This window comes from Cottoperca gobio, chromosome 5 (assembly GCF_900634415.1).
Source record: "Cottoperca gobio chromosome 5, fCotGob3.1, whole genome shotgun sequence".
Taxonomy (NCBI): Eukaryota; Metazoa; Chordata; class Actinopteri; order Perciformes; family Bovichtidae; genus Cottoperca; species Cottoperca gobio.
The window spans coordinates 14022372-14049764 of record NC_041359.1 but is presented as its reverse complement, the minus strand read 5'-3'; the positions used below and the strand labels follow the sequence as shown (position 1 = coordinate 14049764).

The window sequence follows — 27393 nt, the reverse complement described above, 5'->3', positions numbered from 1 at the left end:
GCGGCTCGGCTGGATCTGGATGCTGCCCTTGCGGCTGACTGTCTCGTGGGCCACACCGATCATCCACTGGGTCTTCTCTGACACCATCACCTCCCAGTAATGGACGCCCGACACAAAGCCCTCGGCGCCCAGAACAGACACCTCTACATCAAAGCGCCGCGGGGAGTCCTGCAGGGGCTGCGGATGGAGATTCCCGTAAGCCACTATGGTACAGTCGTCCGAGAGGATCAGTCTTTGGTGGGCTGTGATGGGGTCGAGGGTCAACGCTGCCGGCACTGAGGAGAGACGAGAAAAGACAAAGGGTCAGCATTTATTTCACTTTCAGATTCAACACTGTGGAGAGAAAACAGCCAGCCTAGATAAACAGGCCAGTCATGGATATAAGCAAGTAGGAAAACAAACTAAACAAACATCAATATGTTACGACGCAGCTTGGACAAACAGAAAAGCGAGAACTGCAGTGTCATTCTCAGAGCCTCATTTTTCTTTATCATTGCAAATGCCATGTGAACAGCTTTATGCTGAGGCAGTGAGTAAATACATCCAGGCTGCTCAGGCACTTTACAGGAGAGCTGGGGTTAAAGTTATCAACTGATATCTGAAATGCTCCCAGTGAAGAGATTCATCACATGCAGAAGATCAACAACAAAGGAAAATATATACTGAAGATGCTACGTTTTGACCAGGTGGTCACTGAACATAGTTTTGATATGTTTACGTCTCTGGCTCTGAGGGTGATCCACGCAGAACAGAAGCACGCAGTGGGAAACTAATGAATCCATGAATACACTCCTCATGGAGTCCACCTGTAAAATATTTTAGTCTAGTAAAATTTGATATCAGTTCTGTCCTTTAAACACCCCCTGGAGCTCCACTGCTCTAGCGTTTAATGTGAAATCCACGATCAAAAAATTACATTTGTGCTGCTTGAAGCATTTAGAAATTGCTCTTTTAAAAGTTTTTTCTTTCTTAGCATTTTGCTTTCATCTGATAGTTTTGACATTAGAGAGAAACAAGGATGGGGATGACACGCAACAATGGTCCCCAGCGAGAATCGAACCGGGGACTAACAATTACATTGTATGCATTGCCCTTAGACCTGTTCGCCACAGGACGTTATTAAAAATGACATTTAAAATACTGGAAAATTCTTTCTATGAAGGAATTAATCCCTCTGTGTATTATCTAGAGCAAAGACATGTTCAATACAAAGAGATGCTAAAGTCCATAAAAGTTCCATTTACCTCCATTATTTTGTAGTGGAGGCGGAAATTGCAAAAGACACATCAGCTCTGCCAGAGTTAGAGGAGGTGATTAAAGCCATGCCCTGTGGTTAAAGATGACTGATGGCTTGTTATTATACGGCGCAAACAACCGCTGCTCAACTCTTATTTCAGGAAAATGAGCAACGAGTGTGACTGTGAGTGCACCGCAATACATTTTTTATATTCTGTTTGTTACCTTCATGCAACTAGACTCTTCAAAGTCAAGTGCTCCCCAGAGTCTGATAGGGTAGCTCAATTTGAGCAATATCAGAGCACAGGAAGAGTGCAAACAATACAGTGAAGCAGTAATTACAGCGATGGGAGGAGCTGCTCCAGCTCGCTCCACAGGCTCCGTCGTTGCTCTGTGTAGTTATGTGGTTTTAGGGAGGGATAATCTGAACCCATGTCTGCTTATTAGAGAACCATATGAAGCTGAACAATAACGGCTTCTTCTCTTTGCTCTCAGGAAAGGGATAAAAAGGAGATGAAATGTCTGGCACCCGGGCAGCGGACAGGACAATGCCTTCTCTAGTCAATGACATCTCCAGTGTTTGTTACAATCAAGTCATTAAAATTACAGAGAAATCTGCAGGCGGACACACATCAGTGGAGAAACCATTTTTCCTGCTGAACATGAGATGGGGTAAAAGAAAAAGAAAAAAGAAAAGCACAGTGTCTGGTTATTCCCGCTAACCCATCAGTGGCAGCGAGTGATGAGGAATGATGGGAGGAATGTCTTTATTTCGTCTCTGGCAACGGCTGGTGATGGATCGTAACCAATTGTTCCATTTGGCAGCCAGTCAAGGGAGGCCAAAAAAACGGCCTGGCCTCCCCTCGGTCGGCACCGGGCTGAAATGGGAGAATTGATTGAGAGAGTAAAAAAAATTCCTCAGCACACTGTGAGTGAGTGATGGCTGTAGGGCAGCGGGAGTAGAGCTCCTCTCGGCACTGTCAAACACAGAAGGGCATCGCCGCCCTCCAGGTACGACCGCTACTTCTCAGAGCAGGAACAAAAAAAAAAAAAAGCACAAACCATCCCGGCAATCCTAATGCAGGGCAGGATCAGCACCGTGTCAAACATTCAGCTACTGAGGGTAAATTAGATAATCAACCGGTTACGCATTTTGGAAAATATTGTTATTTGCTCTCTTGCTGAGAGTTGAAAACACCGAGACTGCTCTCCCATGTTTGTTATATTAAATATAAGTCTACAGGCAGAAGATGGTTAGCTTAGCTTAACAAATACTGAAAACAGATTGTATGGCTCTGTCCAACGGTAACAAAACTCTCCCAGCAGCACCTCTAAAGCTTGCTAAAGAAACAACGTTTTGTGGTTTTAAACAGGGCACCTGGCCAAGAAATACAGCGGCTCATGACTGTGAGTGAAAACACACAAAACACTGATTTAAAGTGTTAATTAGTGAGCTCACAGACGTCTCATGTTCCAGTCTCCTTTACATACCTGGTGAGATATCCTGGAAGAGCGACTTCCATATTGTGTACTGTAAGGGCCCCATGTACTTGGATGTCGGGAAGTCTTCATACGTCAGATTGGTCTCATGTATCTTCCCTTTAATCCTGGGACAGAAAAGAAAACAGATCAACAACGTTCTGAATCCAATTTGTTGCTTTTTCCCCCCTCAAAAAACCCTGTTGTATAACTCTAGTTCAACCCACAAAGTCGATGCTTCACATAGTTATTCTGGTTTGTGCCTTTGAAATGTGCCATTATTGAAATTAAACATCTGACAAACTGCTTCATAAATCTCCAGCAACAGAGATGAATGCATCAGTGAGAAGGGGGGGGGGGGGGGGGGGGGGGGGTGGGGGGTTCAGCTCTAACACCATTACAATATGATTCAATATAAACCTTCACATGAATCACTCAGGGCACTCCTACATGTAGTCCAAAGTTCAGGCGAGATATTGAGTGGGTTGTTTACCACATCCTGAAAATAACTGCAGCAAATTGAAAAAGGAACCTTATGGATACGTTTGTGCAGAAACATCAATAATGCAAAGGGGGGTGTGTGTGCATTAAGAGGCAATAAGGAATGAAAATAAATGAATAATACAATGTAAGTTCTGTAAGTACATCTGGGGGGGTTTTCTCTTGCCAAAGTGTGACTGAGATAAAACAAATCCAAAATGTTTGTTGTGTTTGTTTTGTGAAATGAACACTGTACCTGCTTGTCCATCATATTTACAGTCTCTTCTCTTACATGATATCATTACATTACAGGTCATTTAGCAGACGCTCTTATCCAGAGCGACTTACAGTGAACTAAGTACAGGGACAGTCTCCCTGGAGCAGCTCAGGGTTAAAGACCTTGCTCAGGGGCACAATGGTGGCAGCCTGGTATTGAACTCCCGACCTTCTAGTGTTTTGTTTGGAAGGCGTACCACTAGACCACGAGGCATCACCTCCCTCATCCACCTCCAGTTTACTTGAAATCCTACTTGTACCAAAAATGTTTAATACGGTAACTTTACAGATATTGTGGTATATTGTAAAAAAGGTAGCATGATGTTTTATCCCCTCTCCTCTTTATTCAACCTCATTAATCTGCTCAAAGATACTTAACTGTTCAATTAAATCATCTTCAAGTACCGATTAAACACTACAGCTGGTTTATTTCAGGCCAACACCCCATCTGTTCAGAGATAGCCTGATGCTGTAGCTCAAATCTGTACTTTCCTCCAGAATGTAAGCAGCCTCACGTTTCGCACCAGCAGAACACACATTTGGCATGTTGTGAGGTATTATCATTATAACAACTGTAACAGCAAATATTTTACAGTTAGCTAAACTGTTGATACGAGACTTTAAGAGTTGATAAAAACCTTCTTGAAGCGAATGTGTTTACAACCACATTTTCTTTCTTATCGGACTGCAGTGACGATACTGGGACTGCTTTAGCAAACTCAGGGCAGGTGAAGCACCTCTCAGATGTGACGGCTACTCCCTCCAGGAAGTCGTGTCGCTCCGTCTCGTTGAGGCGCTCCTGCAGGATCTGGATGCCCTCCTTGACGTCGCGCAGCTGCTGGCTGTAGCGCTGGATCTTGTGCTCGATGTCGGCCAGCTTGCGGGCCGTGTCCATCTCCAGCTCTTCCAGCATGCTCTTCTGACGCTCGCGCAGGAAGCGGTGAAGGCGTTCAAATGCGTCGCCGATGGTTGCGCGCAGACTCTTGGCTGAGGACTGAAAAAAAAGAGGTGTTTTACTTAAATAAATTAAAAAACACCCTCAGCCGAGCTATTATTAGCTGTCATTCCAGGACCGTGTAGACTTTGTGCTGTAGTGAGCTGCGTTTGTTGAGTGTCACAAGAGCCTGACTCTTAATTAGACAAGGGTTAGTAATTCAAGGGCTTACAGAGCGCTATAAAATGTGTTAATATTAAATTAGCATTCATTCATTGAGTCAGCTTGTAAATGTATCGATTTTAAACGGCTCTCTGGGAACCGGAAAGTAGCTTTTACACTGTTTTAGTAAAAGAGAAAACAAACAAGAGTGTACTGTAACAGAAATAACAAAAACTCGACCAGGAGGGAGGTGCAAAGGACATCCTGCCTGTGAAGATGAGCGAGTACAAGACCGGTGGACCGGCGGAGAAGCTGAATATATTACAGACAGAGTTGGAAAGATTGCAGCAGTTGGAAAAAACCCGATTTGTTGCTGAAGAGGGGAAAAATGTGAAGCTGGACATCAAAGAGAATGAATCATGTGAGCGCGAGAGAGACAGAACGAAGGGGTGTGACGCGACAACGCTGTAAAAGTTGTTGCAAGAGACCGTTAATTAGAATCTTCTGTAGAAAGCACAGACTGGACTTCATTTTGACGTTTCGCTGAAAGTTTCCTCATCTGTCATTGCAGTTGCCGAAAAGGTTGAACTCGTGTTGGAACACAAATTCAAAATAAAATGAAATCTGCCCAAAAACAATGAGCCGCTCAGAACAAGAGAAAATGAAGGAATCAGTGAAATTGAACCACAATTCGGATGAAACTAGTTTATATTCTCTCTGTTGGGAACTTAACCACTCCTCTGATCTCAGGATTTAGGAGCTGTGATCTGAGGTTTAATTACTTGCCTGGAAATTCAATCAATCTCCTTCAAACAGCAGGCGTGTTCCTCCTGTTCTCTCAGAGACCAGTGGCCGGTGTTCTCACTCTGCTTGTGGGAAACCTTCCAGACGACAATTTCTCTCCAAGCATGAGAGCTATGGCATTAAGGTGGGCTGCATCCCAGCCCTCCTACCTAGTTAAGAGTTGAAAACCTAATCCGGTGTGGAGGATGAGGAGGAGGACTGCAGCGGCCCAGCTATCAGTCTCTCTGTGACGCGTCTGCTATTTTTGCCCAGCAGGCTGTGATGGCACGGAGAGGCTGTCTGCAGCCCTTGGAGACAGGAGGCTAGCTACCTTTCAGGGAGGCATTCGATTATCAAGCGAATCCCTGGTGGGCATGTGAATAAGACACAATGTCTATCCTTCAGACGGAGAGCCTCCCGAGCACACATGAGCCAAGGACTCAAATTAGAGTGTGAGGCGGACACATTCAGTTTTAATGAGCCGGGCTGCTGCAGTGATTCCTTCTCAAGAACTAAGACACAACTCAGTCTAATATTAAAGGGAAGCTCCCCTTATTTTAAACATCATTATAGAAAAAGGCTTTTGTGGCTCCGGAGGGAGCTGCGTGAAATCTGATAAATTGACTCATGTGTCACTCCAGTCAGCGTCGGCTGACACTATCTTTGGCTCTGCTACATTGATTTACATTTTTTTATCCATCGTGAGTCATGTGACAATGTTATAGAAGTGCAAAGCTAAATTGGTGGGGTACTCTTTTAAAAACAATAAGGTAAAAACAAAGAAGAAAAATAACTTCAGGCAACCTACAAATTAGCAAGATGAAGAAATGCAGGGAGACGTTTGATTGTCAGCTACCTAAAAGACATCAATGTAGTCACAGTGTGGCTCTCTTCCAGACAGAGCACTCTGTGCAAATGGATGTAAATCTAATGAGATTAGCTCATTTCCAGCGAGGAGTGGGGGCGTAAGAGCGAGTCGATGGAAAGGCTGAAATGGACAGCGCCTGGCTCTCTCTGGCAGAGAGAAAGACGGGCGGTGCTGTGATGTCGGACAGCAGGTACAAAAACAGGAGAAAGAGGAAAGTGCTCCCTAGATGACAAATACCGCTGACGGCTGCGTCGTCGTCTCTGCCAGAGACCCTTCCCTGGTCAATAGCTTCAATGTCACTACAGCAGGGAGAACAGACGTGCGGCTGTGTGGAGGGGTGAGGGAGTCACATATCCAGAGGATGCTCGTGGTTCGCTGATTAAAACAAGGTGTCAAGATCAAACAGCCGCTCAATAAACCAATTTCACTTGTTGTAGTCCAAATCAGTTTGGAGCAAAAGATGGATAATCAGTGACTGAAAGACAGCACACGTTAAACAGACCTGTCCTTTATTTCCTGCTCGCTGAGACATTTATAAGAATCTGTGTTACTAAGTGAGTATTACTGTCTCATTTGGACGTCTAAGATGCAAACATGGATGTCTTGTTTGAGTAAAAATCCATACAGTCGGTTACGACGGACTTCTGATGCCATTTGTTGGTGTGTAATTAATTGCTTGTTAAAGCAAAATGAGTTCCACTAATCATTTTTCTTGTTTCTAGATTAGTTGTTCTAAACGTTAGAAAATAATGGAAAATGCTCATCACCCACTGATGGACATTATGGCACTAAAACAATTAGTGGATTAAGTGATTAGTCTTTTGAAAGTAGTGAGTTTTGTAACTGATTAATCGTTTTTTTAAAGCAAATATTTTACTTTTGGATTTTGAACTCATTTTAATTTTCAGACAAACTAAACTTTGGGTAATTTTTTTCTTTTATAGACTAAATTATTAATTGAGAAAGTCAGATCAGCAGATTAATCGAGAGTGAAAGAAACCTTTAGTTCCAGTTTAATATCCAATAAGACAAAAAAGCAGCAAATGTTCACGATTAAGAAGTTGAAACTTGGAGGTATTTCTGCTTGTGAAATGACTAAATGATGTAGATCTATTAATCAATTTATCCATACATTTTTCAGCTCCAGACTGGAGTGGCAATTTGTGCTAAAACAATTAGTTGATTAATAAAAACTGTAATAATGGAAACCAATCCGCTGGTTCCAGCTCCTCAAATCTAAAGATTTGCTGTTTCTCGGTTTTAAATCATAGTAAACTGATTATTTTGAGCGGTTGGTGGGATAAAGCATAACTTCATCTGAGGCTCTGACATTTCTATAAACCACATAGATAATGAAAACGATTTTAGTTGCAGTCGTATGCAGATGAATGATTGATGCTGGGGCAGAATTGTTTCAGTACCTTGGTCTCAGTAAGTTGTCTTTGCAGGAGCTGCAGGGCCTCAGTGTGTCCCTTCTCACTGTCCTGCAGGGTGGCCAGCTGCTCCTTCATCTCCCTCTGCAACACAACAAACAACAGGTCAGTAACTAGTGACTGGAACTCAATGAAACAGCAGAATACAAATTAAGCAAAACTTAAAATGCCTAAAACTTCTTTGCTCAAACAATGTCTTAAAAACCCTGTCGTAACAATAATGAGAAACTATTAGCCAGACATATTTTCGCAATTTTATTCTATTTATTCTAATTGTATTATTTGTGTAACAGTTCTCTGTCCTCGGGTAAAAGGCAGCAAAGATATAAACCTCAGCTACAAAACAAGCAAGGCAGATGGAGAGCGAGATATGAAAGAGATAAAAATGAACTCTCTGGAGATGTTGGGCTGTGTCAGAGAAAACTAGGTCTCATCTCTAGTCAGGCACACACGGGCAAAACCTGCACCACTAAGCCACCTCCAAGTCTCCCCAAGGAAGGAAAGAGGCTCTGCGGGAGCTGGCTGGGACGGCTGCTGTCACGAATGGTGCAGAGTTTTTGTGCAGGTCCCATGTGCCAACAACACCGGCGCATTCAGATTGAGTTTTTAGGACAGAAGTGTTTCAGCAGACTCCCTCCCTTAAGTAGAGACTTGTTTATACAAGTACAAGACTGACAGAACAGCTCAGCATTGTGTTAATCTGTACTCGGCTGATGTTTTCATACAGAGTAAATAATGTTAAATTAAGCTAAGCTCTAACATCTCTCACTACAATGAACGATAATATACAAAAGACAGTTTTAATCAAAAGGACACAAGGATACATTTCATCATAGACCTGACCTTTAAAGATCAGACCTGACCCGTGTCAAAGTGACAGAGCCTGAACCACGGCAGCATCTAATGAGTTGGACTGTAAAACCTGAAAGGGTGTCCTTTAATAAAAGTTGTGGGTTGACAAAATAACAAGGAAGAACGCCATTACATTCAAATTAAATCTTTTGGCAGTTTCAACTAAATGTAAACAAGATTTTTACCAAACGTTTACGTTACGCACGACGCAGCTGCAAATTAAATACAAACTGTGCATTGGACAAAAACCTCATACATTAAATGACAATATATGAGTGCTAGTAAAAATGGCGTCATTGCCTTTGCTCTGATTACAGGGGAAAACAGAATTTGAAACAAAAGGAATCAACCTGGCATAAGCCTGATTTATTTCAAACCCCTCGTTAAGACACCCCTGCTGCTGGTCTCACTGCTCCTGTAACCCGTGTGTCAAACACAGTCACCTCCCCTGAACACCAACTGCGGCAAAAATCCACCAAATGGAACTGTCAGCTTAGGGGAGGATAATAATACGACCATCACTCGGCTACCGGGACGAAATAAATGGCAGAATAGATCTTGACTGACAGGAAAAATATATAATAATTTAACCATTTAGTCGAGAAAGAAAAGAAAAAAAGGTTAACCTCGATCCTTAGCTGCAAACTTAAAAAAGGAGCAAATGTGTTGTGTTGAAGATGAAGCATGTTCCTCTCAAGGACAGAAACAGTGGAAAACAATGGTTGGTGCAGAGGGGGAGCGTGACTCTCCATGCTAATGATAGGAGTGCGGCAAGCTCAGCAGGCTCTCCGCCTCATCACTACACTTGTCTGCAGCAGGTCAAAGACTGCTCCCACACACTGAGATAGACCAACACTGACAGACTGGCAGAGAGAACCTGCTCCTCCACTCTTCAGCTGCACATTGTCTGACTGACTGGTCAGAGACGAGCAACTTAAACTGTGGCTTCCGTCACGCCAACGGATGGACGCATCAACATGAACCCAACAATCCTCTGCAGATCCTCTTCAATAATCTTAATTTCAGATTCACATTGTCTGGGAGTTTTGCAACATCCTCTGCATTGCAGTTTGTAACAAACTCGATATATCCATAGCGGGGTCAAAAGGTGCCTCACAAGAGTAACATTGTATAAAAAAGGACCATAAAGAGAAACAAACTAACCAATCGGAACGAAAGACCAAAGGCCCTAAACATCCTCCATAACGGGCAATTACATAATCCTCCTTAATATTCCTGGAAGCAAAAAGCGTCCTTTGAGTATGCTACAGATGGATATTTTCTGTGTTGACATTTATAGCAGAAACTGAGAAAAAGACCCAGCTGTAGTGTCCATTACTGCACATGGGCACGGAATTTGATCTGAATTCACTTGGTAGCTTGACAAAGTGTGCATGATAGCAAGCAAACCATTATTATTCTGACCAAACACAAACAAACAAAGAAAGTCTGCGTGTGCATGCAGACTTTGTGTGTTGTGTGTGGAGGCGTCTCTCTCCTGTCCATCACATCTGGCCAACACGAGTCTGACATGACATTTCCCCAGGACATCAAGTTGCGGGAAATGAAATGGGGTCCACGGCTGGGGGATTATAAATCTAAAATTAATTTCATCCTGCTGTCATTCCCTTCTTCCTCTTGCCCTCGTGTCAGGTTAGCAGCTCTGGTAGATATTTACGAGTGAATGAATAAAATAATAGACCATCGGTTCACGATTCCTCAGAAATGTGCACGAGGCCTTAAAACCCCTCAAACTTTCCCTACAGCTGCGAGCGTCATTATATTCTTCATTATAATTAAAGTGGGATATCTTTAATCTGTGTATCATTAGACAGGGAATGCAAAGCCCAGCAGAGGCCACAGTAACTGAATGTGCTGCAAGTCATTTTCACAAGGACAGCTTGGAATAACCTTCGTCGAGCCGAGGGTGTCATTCTGTCAGGTAGCTGACATGGCGGGTAAATAGGACACCAGCCAGTAACTAGCTAGCGGTTACAGTGAGGCAGTAAGCTTTCTGGGCTTCTTGTAATTTAACATCGACCGGGTCTGAGATATGCCATCCATGCCCCGCCGACGCCGACACCCAGGAACAGAGTCACAGGGCTCAGAGATTTAAGGCCATCAGCTCGGATATTTCAAGGGAAGCAACACACAAGTGTGCACTCGCACACAAGAACTGTAATATTGTTCCTTACCATTAAACATGTGCAGACAGATCACACCGGACCCATTTGGCTCAAACTCATTTTGTTTGGTTTGTTGTGGTGTAAGAGCAACGGTCCCACTCTGATGTGGACTTAAGGAGGGTCTAGGGGCCGGTTGAAAGGCGACTCTGGTGCACAACAAACCAACTACAGGATTGTGTGATAGTGGACGTTATTGTAGCATGAAGCTAACCTTCTATCAGATCCGTCTGCTAATTGTTGACTTTAAAGAGTTCTCCCTATTTGTACGGCGATGATCGACGCACAGCCTTTATTTATGCAAGAGCATTTGGGAACCATGGTAACACTTGCGTCATTCTTCATTTGAGGTTCAAAGTTCATTTGTTGTCATTCTACAACAATTTATTTGTCAATTGAGTGACATGTAACAGCACTAACAATCCTCCATTATATTGACATAAAATGCTTCTTACTCGTCCTGGTTCTACACAAGTACACACGCTACTGCTTCAGATTGGAATCCTTCCGCTGCTTATGGCAAGATAAATTCATTAGTATTTATTATCTATTTTTCCATCAACACATGCATATGATCGGGAGAGACCGTGGCTGCACTCGGGGCAGACAGGTGTTGGCGATCGTGGTTAGCAGTAAAGTTGTCTTGTGTCAGTAGATATACAGTGTAGGTTACAGTTCACTCATGAATAAACTCAATACCAAAGAAGTTCACGTGTCTTGTTTCCCACCCAGAGAGCAGCACTCTGCTGCGCCTTGGGGGCAAAATGTAGATATTTTTTATTCTGTGCTTTTCTTTTTATTGGGCATCAACCCAACACGCATATTGTCAGAGATATAGACTAGAAGCGTAAATAACCGCTTTAGGTTGAGGTTATGCCCGTGAGACTGGAGCCTGCACGGAGCTGAGGCAGACAGCTGCATAGATTACAATGAGAGCGTATCTGTTGTGTGAGACGTGCGAGTAACAAACTCGTCTGATATGCTTGGGGTATAGACAACTGTAGTCGTTGGAGACACACCTGGAAGAGATCTGCACTTTTCTAGTTACTAAATTCAGTTTAAAATGGTAAATATGGCACACGCAGGTAGAAATGGAAAGAAACAGGAACAGGAGAGGAGATAATATTCTGCCTGTGGACTAAAAGTAAGTGGAATTCTACAAAGTGTTGCATTTTCTAATTGGGATACAAAAGCTAGGAGTGAAAAAGCACAAATAAGACCAACAGTGCACCGTGCAGGCCATCTCGACAGCAGGTTGTCCAGATGAAACATGACGACATGTGACTCGCCTGTGCGTGGTACTGTCCTCTCAGTGCAAGGACCCTTTTACAGCACTCAATGCCAAACAGAGTGCAGCCTAAAGACACTGACACAGGGAATGAGCTAACAGCAGACCTTGACAGGCAAACAGCAAGTACCGATGTCACAAGCACAGAAATGCTCGCTGTGATATGAGCTCCGTGTTCTGAGGTGCACGATCTTCTACATATTTTCAACTCATCTCTGACACATTGTTCTTACTGCCATTCAGTGTGATATAGAAATGCAAACCAATCTGGGGACAGAACACATTGTGTAAGCACACAACCGTCAAAATATTTCTTACATATACACAAGTCATCATTTTCATATATAAGCCAACACAGGCTGAGATATTGGAGCTGTGTGCTAAGTTAGGATAAACTGTGGGCCAAAGGATTTGAGACCAATTATAAAAATGTTTCACCTGTCTGTCTGGTGTTATGTCTGCCCCTCCCCTCCGGCCCCGGGGAGGCATCCAAAACAAAAACGTGTGAAAAGAAACAAAAAGCAGAACAACAAAAATGCTGTCTCAGGCTGCAAACTCTGATGCATTTGTTCCAAGACATCAAATTGAGCTCAAGCTGCGCCTTACATCCCGCAGTTTCCTCTAGCATCAGCAGAGCCTGCAGCCTCTCCAGGGGGACGAGTGTGTCCCTGCAGCCTGAGCTCAGCTAGCAGAGCAGGCAGAGGCCAGCTGAGCTGACTGCGCAGGAAGCTGCAGGACAGACACACTGTTCAGCTCCAACATCTGTCCTAGTGAGACAGCGGCAGTGTGTGCTCAATGTTCAGCTCTCGGCTGACGGAAGAGCCTCATTTCTATTAGGGGCTGCAACTAACAATTATTTTCATTATTGATTATATTTGTAAGTCATCAGTGTAGCGCTGAAAAGATTCATTAATTAATTGACAGAACATTTCTTGCCAACAAGTTTGATAATCGATTGATTGCTTAAGTTGAAAAAAGCCAAACTCTGGTTCCAACTACTCAAATGTAAGGATTTGTATAGTCTGACAGTAAACTGATTATATTTGGGTTTTGAACTGTTGGTTAGAAAACTGGACTATTTTCTGACATGCTCCTATGTTAAGCAATTGTTCAATCTATAAAATGTCAGAAAATAGTCAAATAAATGCTATAAAATAACACATTCTCAGAGCCCATGGTGAAATTGTTTGTTTTGTCTGTCTAACAAAAGAGGCAAAACCCCCAAAGATATTACAATATTCACAAAAGGAGAAAAAAGCAGCACATTGTCATTTTGAATGAGCTGAAACCAGGAAATGTTTTTGCATTCTTTCTGTCAAAATGACGTTCTGATGAAATGTTCTGTTGTTTTCGACTAAATCAACTAAATGTTTCAATGTGCAATCCCATCAAAGTAAATTTAGCTGACAACTTTGTAAAGACAAAAAGTTAGATCCATCATCTGGACTTATTACCGAGCACAATATTTGACATAAGAGCCGCTCTTTGACAGATGAAACGGGTCTGCTGTGACTGATTCTGGGTCGTATCACCGATGACCCCCATGTCTACTACATCTATTTTACAGGAAACATTTGGTAAGAGCAGCGGGGATTATAGGAAGCGCTGATGCTGGCGGCCTCCTCCAGTCCTCTGAATATAGGGCACGTCATGTAAATGATGAATGCTCAGAGGCTGCTGCTCCACTTCCTGGAGCGAGGAAGGGCACAGAGTATGCAAATGTTTTACCCCAAACATGAATAGCTAAGGATAAAAAAAACACAACACTACACTACACGTCAGATAAAATATTTTTATCATGAAAAAGATTCATGGTGTTGGAATTGCTGACAAAGGTCTACAGAGTCCACACACTGAACTGAGGCAGTAGTGAGAACAGAGTGTGTGGTATCATAAAGTAGCTGCATGTCTGAGGGTTTTAAGAAAGACACACACACATCTCAGAGCCATCAATGTCACGTCTGATAATCTACACAGTGCAGGACAAGCCATTTAAGAGGAACAGAGGGTTTGTTGTTGGCGCTCGAGTGGAAATGTGAGAAGTGTGGAGCGATAAGAGCGAGCCTGCTGTTTGCAAAGAGTCACCATCTTGACAGAAGCCACTCAGTGCTTCACCATCAGTCCTGAGGCTGTTACAGAGCCATATTTAAATAGGGAGTCAGAGGTATACACAGTTTTCACAGCTGAAGTTTTATATCCTTACGGGCCTAATGTGGAACTTAATATTATTCTCACTCCAGCAACCAGTTTCAACCCTCCTCTGAAGAGTTATCAATCAACCCTGTCAAGAGCAAGATGAAAGAAAACTTAAAACATTAACATAAAAAAAATCATTAACATACCAAAAATGTACTTCCTTTAGGCCTGTCAGATTATACAAGCCAAAACAAAATCAGATGTTTCAGCATAATTCCTCAATGTCTGTTATTATCTCCAAAGAAAGGGATCGTTAGTAAAACTGCTTGAAATGACTGGAAGCTACGCAGCAACCAGACTCAAAAACTTCAGATCTGGCAAATTCAGAGGAATTCATGTTAATGCATCTATAAAGGAGGGTCAGTTCATAATAATACAAATAAAATCTAGTATCGTTGACCACTGAATATTTCTGTTTTGAGCAGCCTTTAAGGAACAGCATTTCACATACTGAACACCCGACACCATCACAGGTCAGGGCTCGATGGTCTGCGATGAGCTCAGACATGAGAGGACAGAGAGGGGTCTTCAGTGGACAAGTTCTCAGAGAGCAAAGATTACTTTAGAAGAGAGTGTTTTATGGATATGAATAAAACTTTATTCTGAAAATGACCCTCTCTGTGCCTGCGTGGGTTTGTGACGGGTTTACTCAGTCCAAAAACATGCAAGTTAAGTTTATTGTGTGTCCATGTTCATGTATTATATATCTATGATCTTTTTATTCTATTATATAATAAAATAAACTTGATTTATAAAGCGCTTCTCAAAACAAAGTGCTTGACATGGTTGAACCAGGATCAAAAACATTTCATGATCTATATTTATCTTTTTTTGTTTTGTGTACTTGCTTTTATTATTTCATTTTCTACTTTGTTTATGTATGGCACTAATACACCAAAGCAAACTCCTTGTACGTGAAAAGATTTTCAACTCAAGCTTGTGTCATCTTTTAGAAAAAGCTTCTTAGGATTAGTCAAACCTCCAACAGTCGCACTAACAGTCAACATGTTGTGAGTATAAAACCATGTAGCATGTGTCGGGCGCACAAATCACCTTGTGAAAAAAAAAAAATCATGATGTGGTTGCATGCCAGCCAACACCACACGGCAGGGATAACAGACAGATTTGTTTGCCTCTACTTCGACTTAGCGGCATTGGGTGCAGCTGGAATCTATTCGGTTGAAGCTGTTGTGTATCCACTATGCAGTGATTGCTGCAGCTCGCCAGCAGCTCTATCTGACCAAATAAAGTGTGCGGCTGCTTCTCTTTCACGCAGTCCACTGACATCAAATAAATATTTAGGGATGGGATGTATGGCTCTTTGTCAAGTCACCCTGTGAAATAGCAGACCGTTTCTGCAGACACTGCCTCTACAGTTCCATGAATTTTAAGTATAGCCTTCAGTCATGTCTGCATGTTATTAAATCTCCTGATGATTTCCAATAATCTACATATTGAAGCCTGGATCGTCATAATAAAAAAACACAAGTTTCAGGCTCTGCTCGAGCACAGAGCAGGGAAAAAATGTGTTTACAGTCAATAGTTAGTTAGTTTCAACCCACATAGGCTTTCCAAACTGTTATATACTGAACATGATTAAGATCAGTCTTCAAGAACACAGTAGCTCTGTTTTATTCCTAAGTATAGGCAAACTAAGACCATATACAAGCAAATTATTGTGTGCTCTGTGCTGTGCAAACAAAATACAGAAAAACAAGAATACAGGCTAAATTATTCATCTCTACAGAGACACAAAGTAATTCACCTTTTTAAAGCAAGTTCCTGTTTTACTTTCTTCAGCTGCACATTTCCCATTGTGCATTGCTTTCACTGGGCTCTTGAAAAAAGCTGGATTCAGCCGAATGTTTATTTGGTAATGGTACAAAAAGATTTCGGAGGCCAGTCAATTTCACCAAAACGACACACGAGAGCTGTAGTTGTTGAAGCCTTTGTCATTGAATCTTTGTTCAAATCTAACGCCCAGCACAGCAGTAGACACCAATTTAGCTTAAAATATGGACAGAAAATCATACAGTCTTTTTTGAGGTGTTCAGAAAGCAAACATTCAAAATACATCAAAGCTAGTGGAACAAAAGCAAACAGGAAAGTGAGCCAGGACTTCAGCTCTCAAATCACCTTCATTTACCACATATGATGGCTGAAAGTGTATCCACACTGAGCCGGCCTACTTTGGTCAGCAAACAACAACACGGTCCTTTAGCATCTGGTATAGAGTGGAACAGACACAGCCAAGTTACTCACCTCACTAACCTCTGCTTAGTCTCCTCCTGCTGCTCTCCGTGACGCTCTGTGCTCAACTATGTGCCGTTTTAATGCAGGCAAATTCGCGATTTAGTTTTTCTCGTTTACATATTTTTCAATTTGTTGTTGACATTTTACTGCGCACCTCACATGCTACTTGGTAATCAGGCGAGGAGTAATGCCTCATGACAACACCTGCATCTTGTGAGCTCCTAGATTGACATTTAAAAGGATTTTTAAGTGTCACAAATGTCAACTTAGTGTGGACGAAAGGCCAAAATGACGAGAAAAAGATTCATGAGAGACGAGTCGATCTAGAAAACAAACCAAACGCCTCTTTTTGTAAACGTGCCTTTTTCTATCACCACCACCACCACCGAGGCGTGCCTTGTATTTCAAAAGGAGTTTTCTGTCACTTCAATGTATGAAAGTGCTGCGGAGACAAATGTTCTGACTTTTCCTGATTAAAGGCGCAACACATTTTGCATCCCTCTAAACTATCTGACAGCTTACACTTTTAGTGCTTGACGAATGCTTACTTGTTTTGCAGCTACAGTTATTGTAAGTCACAGCGGATAAGAGCTTCTGCTAAATGCCTAAACTGTAGACAGCTGCTAGAGCAGGAAACCTCTGTTAATGTGCAGAGTGGGAGCGATGACGAGTGGGGGAACCAGGGTGAGGACAGGCAACACAGCTGGCTGCTCCCCACTGATTAGCCTGACCCTGGATGCACACTAAATGCATTATGGGAAATAAACAAGCTCTAAGAATACCTGGCCAGAGAAACTTGAAGTGGCCTTACATCACATTAACAGGCAATTTAGGAGTTATGGTGTTTAAAGCAGCTAATGGGGGAATCAATTATTATGCAGGCCAAACCGGGGCAGTCATGCAAAACCTTTACTCACTTTAATCTGCAGTTTTTCCCTTCCACACATATTCACAAAAACTGATTAACACATAATAATTACACAAATGTGTAAATGTTTAGCAAAGAACTGTTGCTTAATTTGACTCCATTCCCCTAATCCCAAAGATGAAACTAGACTGACTGAGCACCTGCCTACTTATCAATTATCTCCTGTCCCTTAGCACCTGGACTGTAGCAAGACCCACAGGTTTTTAGGTCAATAGAAATACAGCTCGACTCTCTTATTGAGACGAAACAGCTATTTAATAGGTACACATCTTCAGGCTCCTTTTCTCTTCCCCTCCCAGCAACTTGTTAGCTCAGGGAGCTGGTCAGACCAGAGTCTGGCTGATTGGAAGCTGCAAATGAGGAGTATTTTTCAGCAGCATGTATAATTAAATCATGTGCAGCAAATCACGGACGCAGAGAATTACAGGAGATTACAGCCCTGTCCGGCCCTGTCCAGACCCCCGAGAACAATGGCCTGTAATCTGCCTTAATTCCCCAGCTAATCAAGCAAAGCAGGGCTCAGAGTCTCATGGCTGCAGCGGGTGGGTACAGCAGTTCACATCAACCCAAATATCAAACTGACAGACACACTATTGGGCAGAGAAGCTTTAATAATAGCTGCTCTGTGACCGCTCACCACTCATAGATTTTTTAACATTTACCAAGATCTGAAAATGTCTCTACCCAGAACCCATCTTCCTTGAACTCTCATTTCATGTTCACCCCTTTTAAAAGGGTATCCTACCTCCAAGAAAGAAAATGTAACATCTTTCACCGCCTGGTCTTTTTCATTTAATGAAATCTTTATAGCGGTGTCATTGGTGTGCAGGCCACTCTTCCCTGCTGATCAGCCTCACATCAGGGAGGCCCTGGATCAGCCATTAAGCCTCACTTTAAGCCGCAAAATTTAAAGGCAAGCAGTTCCCCTTTCATTCACCAAGATGACCAGTAACTATCTCCTCTACAGCAGTGATACTTCCTCTCCCTCTCTGGCCTGCCAGACCAGTTAAACCATGCACGCCGTGCGTAGTTTAACTGGTTTATAGACGCATGTCCCACTACTTATGTCATACAACAGGTTCATTCATTCATAATGAATCATTGGGATAGAGTCACATGTGGGCACTTGTGTATTTCCACACTAAATAAAGTGTGTGGCAACAGAAAAGAAAAGATATGGAGACTAAAAACATACATTCTGGAAAGTGGAATTTCAGCCAAAGATCCATGTATTACACTAGAAGTTTGAGGTTCCTCCTGTAGCTTCAAGAGTTTCAGAAGAGTCGGGTGGGGAGGTACACGTTAGTTAGTTACTCCTTAGAGTATCATTAGTAATATGTTTCTTGGAAACACCTGTTAATCTTAAGAAGGAAAATAGATTTTACAATATTAGCTGTGAAATACTCTGGGAAACTGGGCTCTAGTCTGTTTGTACCTACAATATGTCTGTAAAACATCTTTCACCAGCATGTTTCCTGCCCTCCATTAAAACGTCTTGCTAGAAAACACAAATCAAATTGCAATACAGACTCCTCTGTGCAGAAGCCTACTGCACATAAACATTTCTAATGAACAACAGATGTATCGACATCACTTAACTTAAGCTCGAGCTAATAACCATCTAAAAAAAAAAAGACGCAGCACCGGCTCTACTTTCTCCATTTAATGTAGCCGTTTATCTGCTTACCAAACAACAGATGGGCTGAAGTCAACATGCAGGCCGGCTCTATCCTGCCTCAAGCATCATCAGTGGTATCAGTAATAAGTGGAGTACAAGCTACTGCCTCTCTCTGGATGAGGATATTATGCCAGCACTCCTCTAATGGAACATGACTGGTCTGTCTTCCCCCATGGCTCCATTTCCGCATGAACGCAGGCCTCTCTGCCACAGCACCCTGACTGACCGCCAAGCTGGACAAACTAATTTGTTTGCAGTGGGAGGAAATTAGCAGGGTGGCGGGACTGGGAACTAGCTTCCTAAAAATAATTGATTACCAAACAAGATCCGTGGCATTTAATATAGCACATACCTTTCATTCAAACAAGAAGATTACTGAGAGAGAAGACGGCCAGGAGAGGGAAAAAAAGACAGAGAGCGAGATGGAGCAGCTCGAGGAAAGGAGAGCAGATCGAGGCGAGCCACAGGGGAGATGGCAGCCGTGGGTGCCCTTGAAATTGCCTGACTCATTACTGCAGCAGCACGGCCATGCGTGGTGATGGCAGGCTCAGAGAGAGAGAGAGAGAGAGAGAGAGAGAGAGAGAGAGAGAGTGAGAGTGAGAGTGAGAGTGAGAGTGAGAGTGAGAGTGAGAGAGAGAGAGAGAGAGTGAAAGAGAGAGAGAGAGAGAGAGAGAGAGAGGAAGAGAGAGAGAGAAAAGAGAGAGAGAGACAGAAGAGAGAGAAGATAGAGAGTGAAAAGAGAGAGAGAGAAAAAGAGAGAGAAGAGAGAAAGAGATAGAGAGTGAAACAGAGAGAGAGAGACATAAAGAGAAAGAGAGAGACAGAAAGAGAGAGAAAGAGAGAGAGTGGAAGAGAGAGAGAGTGAAAGAGAGAGAGAGAACGAGAGCTCTCGGCTGGGCTCAGACAGTCAGAGATTGAAAGACAGCCCTGTTTTTAAACCACCAGAGCAACACTTCAAAGGCAGGCATGCTCATTCTTCCTTTTCAAATCACCACCACGCGCGACACAGAGGCAGACGAGAAAAATGCTAATATGTTTTCATGATTAACCCCCCCTGTTTGTTGTCTGATAAGGAGGGAATACGTAGGTTAGGAATGGTGTCAACGGTGGAGAGCGCACAGGTGCATCTGGACACTTTGAGTGACAGGTCTGTGTGGGCGACTCAACAACACAGTAATCATCACTTAAGCTGCGTGGGCTTTAGTCGAACTCGGACCAGCATTACTGCACAGCTGCTTTACCATCTAGCAGTAGCCGCAGTCTTATTTCCCTTCTTGTCTGGTCTTACATCGCTGTCAAGTAGAGCGGAAACACGTCCCGAGGGCAAGCAGACAGCAGGATGGGTCAGTCTGCCCTGCGATGCTGTGGTCGCACACAGCCCGCTGACAGCCTCGATCATCACAATTAAGGCACACTAGCTGCTGTGGCTTCCACTTTGTCCTACGTAGGAGTTGACTGCCAACTTTAGGCCACAGCGGTGTGATAATAAGTGCACAGCTACGTCCAGCTCCAATCAGAGTTACAGCGATCCAGCCAACCGCTATTTAAGATGGCGCCAGTGCTCCAAGTGTGGCATGACTGAGGGAGGGAACTGTAATCTCATCACCATTAACCATGTTGCCTAAAACAAAAGGCACTATTTTCCAGAACATAAAGTACCGACTGTAAAAGGGGGGGAAGGATGTGGCTCTGGAGATAAGAACGTCTGGCTCTCTGGAATTAATGAGTTCAAAGTAAGACTGACACACCAAAACAATTTCACAACAAAATAACAGGATTAAAATGATAAGACTTCTCACTGTGTATTAACAATCTGGAGATTTCTAGTGCCGATTGCGGCTCAGTTTAATGTTTTAGGTCAAGAAGTTTGAGATTTATTTATTTTTTTGTGTAAAAATGGAGATTTTGCATTTAGAGTGGTTTCTGCTCTTTGTACATTACATTTAAATGGTGTTTAATGCCGTCCAATATGACGGTTGGAATAAAACCCTTCCTAATCAGAATGCATTAGTTCCCTGTGAAATCTCCGCTGCCTGAAGCGAAAGCCAGAGCCGCAGACAAATCCTCCTCGATCCTACCTCAATGTCCTTTATGTTGAGAAATATGGTACACAAGCAAGCAATTATGTGAACGTTTGCCAGATGTGTGCGCGTCGCCCCGCAACGGACGGGTACCGGATGTGTGTTTATGCATTACACATTTGCCCGCACGAGTGTTTACCGGAGGAAAAGGATGCAAATCAGCAGGAGGTAAAGCTTTCAACACAGCAACAAGACTCAAGGCCTGAGGTCAGCGCAGTGACATGCCAGGCTAAAGAGATTACAGCCAGCCACAGACCAACCAAAGGCTGCCCTCGTCAGTGGACACGGGCCAGCCAAACACACTGTCAACACATAGCGGACAGTGCCATGACATAACAGAAGTGCTGTGTATCTAAACCCTTTGGGAATCTAGTCCGTTTGAGAATATCAAATCGAAGGCTTCGAATACTGAAATGTGTTGCAACGGTGAATTAAAGCTTCTGTAAAGTACAAGCGAAGAACGGAAACACATTGTGAGATGATGTATTAACAGAGATAACATTCATCACCAAATAAATTCTGTTGATTTGACCGGCATACAGCAGTTCGGGATCGTGAAAGACATTATAATCATGTTTCTGTATTTCATCGTAGAGGTTGGTTAATATGTTTGAGTGTCTGCTGTGGTTGAAATTAGATTTTGTAATTCTAGTGTCTCTGATTGTGAAATAAACAATCGTCATCGTTCAGATAAACAACAAGGTGACGGAAGACATGCCTGTGTCATCCTGCTCCTCTAGCGCATGATGGGGTGAGAGGATGACGTAACTTAAAGTAATAGTGAACCACTATTACTCAACATTAGTGTTTGTTTGGTTTTCCAATAGAACAAAATCACGACTCTTCACAGTAAATTTGGAAAATTCAAGTTCTCCTCCCCCCTCTTTGTGAACTCTTCTTAGAGACGAGTCACAGTTCTGCAGAACCACACAAATGATGAGTTATAACACGCTAACAGAGGCAGAGGAGAGAGCAACATGTAGGCAGTTCAATCCCAAATCCCATGTGCCAAACTGTCAAACAAATTAAGAGCAAAAAAATGAAGACTTGGCTCTCTACCTACACAATCCTTCCCCCCCCCCCCCCCCCCCCCCCCCTCATCGACAAACTTTCCCACCCTACACAAACTAAGATTAATTTTAAAAAGAGGCCACCGAGCTGGCATGGCATGTACCCCTCTGGCCCAGTTAGTCAAAACACTGGAGCTGACTGCTGCTGTACTTTAACACATCCTCACCATGTTGTTTTGGCACTCTAGTCAAGCATTGTCGAGCCTCATGCTAAAAGTTTCTGCCTGCAGGCACAGCTCTCACACATTTATTTCTCTCTGACACACAGCTCCTGTCTGCTCTCTGGAGGGAAACAATAAGTAATAAGTAAACTTGTAAGTTGACTGCTATCTCAGAGTATTACTTACATTGGCTCATTAATTAAACGTTCACGGTTACGGAAGTCACGTTCCTAATAACATTTACTTTGTGAGCTCAAACGAACGTGACAGAGAATAGTTGTAACACCATCTGCTGCCTTGTTCTGATGTTTGTGTGCTAAGATGAGGAGATGTTACATAAAACAACAAACCGCCCCACTGGTAGATCTAAAAAGACGAGTATGCCAAGCTAATCATTGGATATGGTTGTTTCCGATGGGGCCTCGGTGTGCTCGTACTCTTTCAGTATTGTAAATCTGGGAAGCCTCCCAAGCTCCTGCCAGAATACCAAATGCCAGAACACCGGCTTGAAAAGAGCTCCAAGCAGAGGGACAAGCTGGTGTCCAAGAAAAGAGAAACATCTTGTGCTGGGCCTAATTACTTCTGCTCCAAGATTACACGCTTTTGACCTTTCTCAGGCTTCCAGTGCAAAGCCTGATGGGGAATGAAGGAGGACAGCATTGATGTTAACAGCGCTGTTAATTACATTTAATGCAGAATACAGAAGGGCACCACTGTAGCTCTATACTACCCACTAACCGCCTCACTATGTTTACATGAAATCTACCAATTCAATTCATTGTATTTGCCGTGTTTGTTTTAATCTTCTCGTCACAAACACCTCGACGGAGTTAATTGGTTATAATCCAATTAAAACATCTGAACTTATCACTCATTTACATGCAGAGTTTTATATGCGAGGGGTTTTATTTTGCAGATCAGAATCAGACTTAAGTCATTGTGCATAAGGAAGTTGTAAATAAATAAATAAATAAGATAGAAATACGATAGAAAAGTAAGATTAGATAGTGGAAGAAGATAATAAAATAACGTGGTAAAAGAATTGTAACTACTTAAACATTGTACGATGATATAGAAATACACAAAAGCAAGTTTACAGAGGAAGTAAGCGTCTGTGTGATGGGTCGTGTCTACATTGTACAAAGACTCCGCTAATATTGTGAGATAAGTCCAGTGCAATCAACGGTTTACATAAATAACCAATAAGTACAGTATAACAACGAGTAAAGTATCTGTTCTGCAACTTCATTTTCAGTCAACATGAAAGCTGCAGCCACAGCTGATAGCAGCACCTGTATACCTGCATACCTGCATAATCTCATCCGCACGCTATTTTTCTGGCTCTAGCAAAGAAAGATGAGGTTCCAATTCTTAATCCATTTTACAAAACTCTGAGTGGTTCTGTTGTTTTGTTTTTAAACAGCTGTCAATCAGCACAACACCAGACTTCAGAATCCACGAGCTCTCTAACTTTTAGCCATTCATGAATCCCAAGTATCAATCCTGACTTGCTATTTCTGCATGAGATGGAGTTTATAATTCAGCTGCAGTCTCCATATCAACCTGCTCAAACAGAGCAGTGAGAGCAAGATGAGCTTGCCAGTGTCAAAGATACGCTTTCAGGAGAGTGTAAGAGGTCAGTGTAATGACAAGTCAATCTTATTGACACAGTCTCTGCAGCAAGGGTGGCCTAGGAACACTCAAAGTTACAGTGTACGTGATAGTGTAGCGTTAACCTCAATATTACAAATCCCCAAAACACTGTGAAACCTAAAGCACAGATTATGTTAAGCGTCATCCAACATTATGAAGTTAGTGTTGTCTGAGCTGCAAGTGGCGAGGGTTAACTCTCCAAAACTGCATGGCTGGAGTGTAAATAATCAACACTTTGGTCTGTTTCTTATCAGAAGGTTCACCTTGCTGTCTGCCAAGAAAACTAGAAATGAAATGTGTTTATGTTACATAAAGCAGATCTCAATATCTACATTGGTAACAGCAGACTTAAGAAATGAGACTGACTACAGAACATTAGACAGGAATGTGTACATATTGGAGCAGAGCAGGAACAGGATTAGGAGCTTTGTTTCACAGTTATTGGATTTTGGCTCTGTGGGAAAGGAATTATCCAAACACTGAGAGGAGAGCAAACACTGAACCATTCCTGTTAATGTGGAAAATATGACTCAGTGTAAACACATATGACACAGTAACATAAGCTTTGTAAGGAAGCTCATCTCTACGATGCACTGTCATGATAAATATTATTGATCTAAACTTTAATGGATCGGTTTTTCGTTCTTATTCAAATTGAGACTTACTGCAATTCTTCTAATTGATCTAAAATGCATTTAAAACACTCTGACATTTATTCTCATCCTGCTTCAGTGTCGCTGCTCTGTGGCAGCAGAAGACTGAACTGTCTGGGCAGCTCCCACGGGGCGAATGAGTGTATCTGTCTGAATGTGGCGCTGAGTGCTGATGGGTTTTAAGAAAATGTCAGCCTCACCCTCGCTAATGAGCTCTTCGAGTGTGTGTGTTATAACTGACCTGTATCTCCTCGTAAGCCTCGTCAATAGTGGTTACTTGGTGCTGCTCGTGTAGCGCCGGCTCGTCGCAGAAGAAGCACACCAGGCTTTTGTCCGTGAGGCAGAAGAGCTTGACCTTCTCGTGGTCCTTGCAGGGGTAGGAGCTCCTCTGAGCGTTGAGGATGGCGTCCAGTGGGAAGGCCGAGTAGCGCTCCACAATATTGGACAATTTAAGACTGGGCGACAGAAGAGGATCGGTGAAGGTCCTCCGGCACTCAGGACAGTCCCGTACGCCGTGCAGCGCCTGCCTGCTCCAGTGCTCGGTGATGCACCTCCTGCAGAAGTAGTGCTCACAGCCAAAGCTGACGGGGTCCTGGTAGATGCTGAGGCAGATGGAACAGAGGAGCTCGTCCTTCAAGCAGCAAGCCATTTGCAAAGACGAAGACTGAGCGGCATCTACGAGGGCAATGTTCTGGAGCTGAGTGTACTTAGTTTAATCTTCAAGTGAGGGGTTTACTGCCATGTGGGAGTTGTCAAGACAAGTTGACAAGAGCTTCAGGAATCTTCACCTTTATTGTCTCTGTTGAAATATGACAAATACAAACAATAAGATGACAATTATATTTTAATATGCACCTGGTGCAGGGGCTAATAAATTTATAACAAACAAATCATTAACAGGAGCTGGTTACACATTAACAAAACAGTTAAGGCTGTCACTAAGCAAAAACAAACCAATTTACATGATCCAGCTTCTTAAATCTGAATATTTGCTAGTTTTCTTAGCATTTTATGATAGTGCATTGAAACCTTATGGGTTTTGCACTATAGGATGAGCAGTCAGAGTACCCTTGTCACAACTTTCTGACATTTGTCAGAGCAAACAATACACTGCATGAGAAAACAATCAGCAGATGAATGGATAATAAAAACGTATAGTTAGTTGGACACTTATTTGTAAGTAGCTTTACTCAGAGGAAGTGTTGTTGATGAAATGACCTTAAAACCAGCATAATCTAATAATGACATCACACAGAACCTGCAACATGTCGTATGTTGCTCTAGTAACATCATACTATATATAAATAACATTAAACTCTCAATTGTGCAATGCAATCTATTTTCACTTTGTTAGCTCCCTCCTTACCTGGGGAAACACCTGAATATGTCAATGCTTTTATCAAAACACTTCCCCACCCTGTTACACCCCTTTCCACTGTCATTGTGGAGGATTTGATGCTTTCCACAGAAAACTGTCTGCACCAACCAACAGGGAAACAGGGAAACACCTGCAGCGGTATTATCTCCGCTGCTGTCTTCCTCACACCCCGGTGCTAAAAAGCTTCCTTTTAAATTCCCATTATGAAGAGGGGTTCAACAGCTGAGTCTTTTAAAGTCTTACCATTTACCACAAATTGTCGAGATAACATTGGTGCTGTAGCTTAGCATACATGCTATTTTAATTGGCTTGCTCCACATTGCTTGCAAGCTGGATTTGTAAACATAACCGACTAGGACCGCGACACCACCAGCAACAGCGGGAGGATGAGAGGGGGCAGACACGCAGAAATAGGGCAAAACTAATTTAACAAGCAACATATTTAAAAAGTTGGGATCAGGGGAAGCATGTGAGGGGATACAGGTATCCAAATATCACAATTCATAATCGAAGGAATGGAGAAGAATGGAGAAAAAAGCCTGAACTCACCGACCTCTTCACAGCGACATCCGCGGCTTCAATACAAGTGTCTTCCAGGAAGGAGAGCAACACACAGCGGCAACAGACGCAACCAACTGCATTGAACGATGGGGGGGGGGGGTTATCAAACACAATAATTACAAGATAACTGCTGTTCGTCAATAAACAAGTTACGAAAGGGAATGTGAGTGAATTTGTATTTGAACCAGGAATGTAACTGATTTTGAGAGTGAATACAAGGCTAAAAAACAACAGCAATATAAAGTTTAACTCCGTCTAACAATGGAGTGGCTCAGCCCTCCTCACTACCCAGTTAGCATAGCTGCTTAGCTACCTTGATTAATTAAGACAAATCAACACTCTACAATACACGAACTGCAACTGAATCCGTATTAGAAACTGTTCGACTTAATAAACAATAATAAGTGTAGGAATTGCCATAAAAATGGACTGTTACTGTTCACTGTTAAACGCGTTCATGAGCCGAAGGAGAGGGGCTTCAACAGGCTGCAGTGTCCGCCTTCAGCCAGCAGGTGTCAGTAGAGAACACTATGATTCAGGTGCAGGCTCCTTTATAATATTATTATTATGGGAGAATCTCAGGTTAGTTTGTAACTTTTCTTGTACTTTGTCTAATTTGCCTCTTGTGAGTCCCTCAACTTTATGGACAGTTTTTGTGCATGTTGTCTTCAGTGGTAGTACATTTACTCAAGTACTGTATTTAAGTAGCCTACAAATTCGAGGTACTTTAATTTAACTTGAGTGTTTACGTTTTTGTGGTACTTGATACTTCTATCAATACACTACATTTCAGAGATAAATTGTACT

At 42.7% G+C, this 27393-nt stretch overlaps 1 protein-coding gene across 1 annotated transcript in view; it reads right to left on the bottom strand.

Annotated features, from left to right (window-relative positions):
* The window catches only part of trim62.1 (tripartite motif containing 62, tandem duplicate 1), a 29870-nt gene extending 2772 nt beyond the window's left edge, over nt 1-27098 (bottom strand). The window contains 7 exon segments of the mRNA XM_029432511.1: nt 1-275; nt 2728-2843; nt 4209-4465; nt 7640-7735; nt 24889-25446; nt 26575-26660; nt 27023-27098. Of these exon segments, the coding sequence (XP_029288371.1) occupies nt 1-275; nt 2728-2843; nt 4209-4465; nt 7640-7735; nt 24889-25296 (1152 nt within the window). The 5' untranslated portion in view covers nt 25297-25446; nt 26575-26660; nt 27023-27098.
* Nucleotides 27099-27393: the final 295 nt, after the last annotated feature.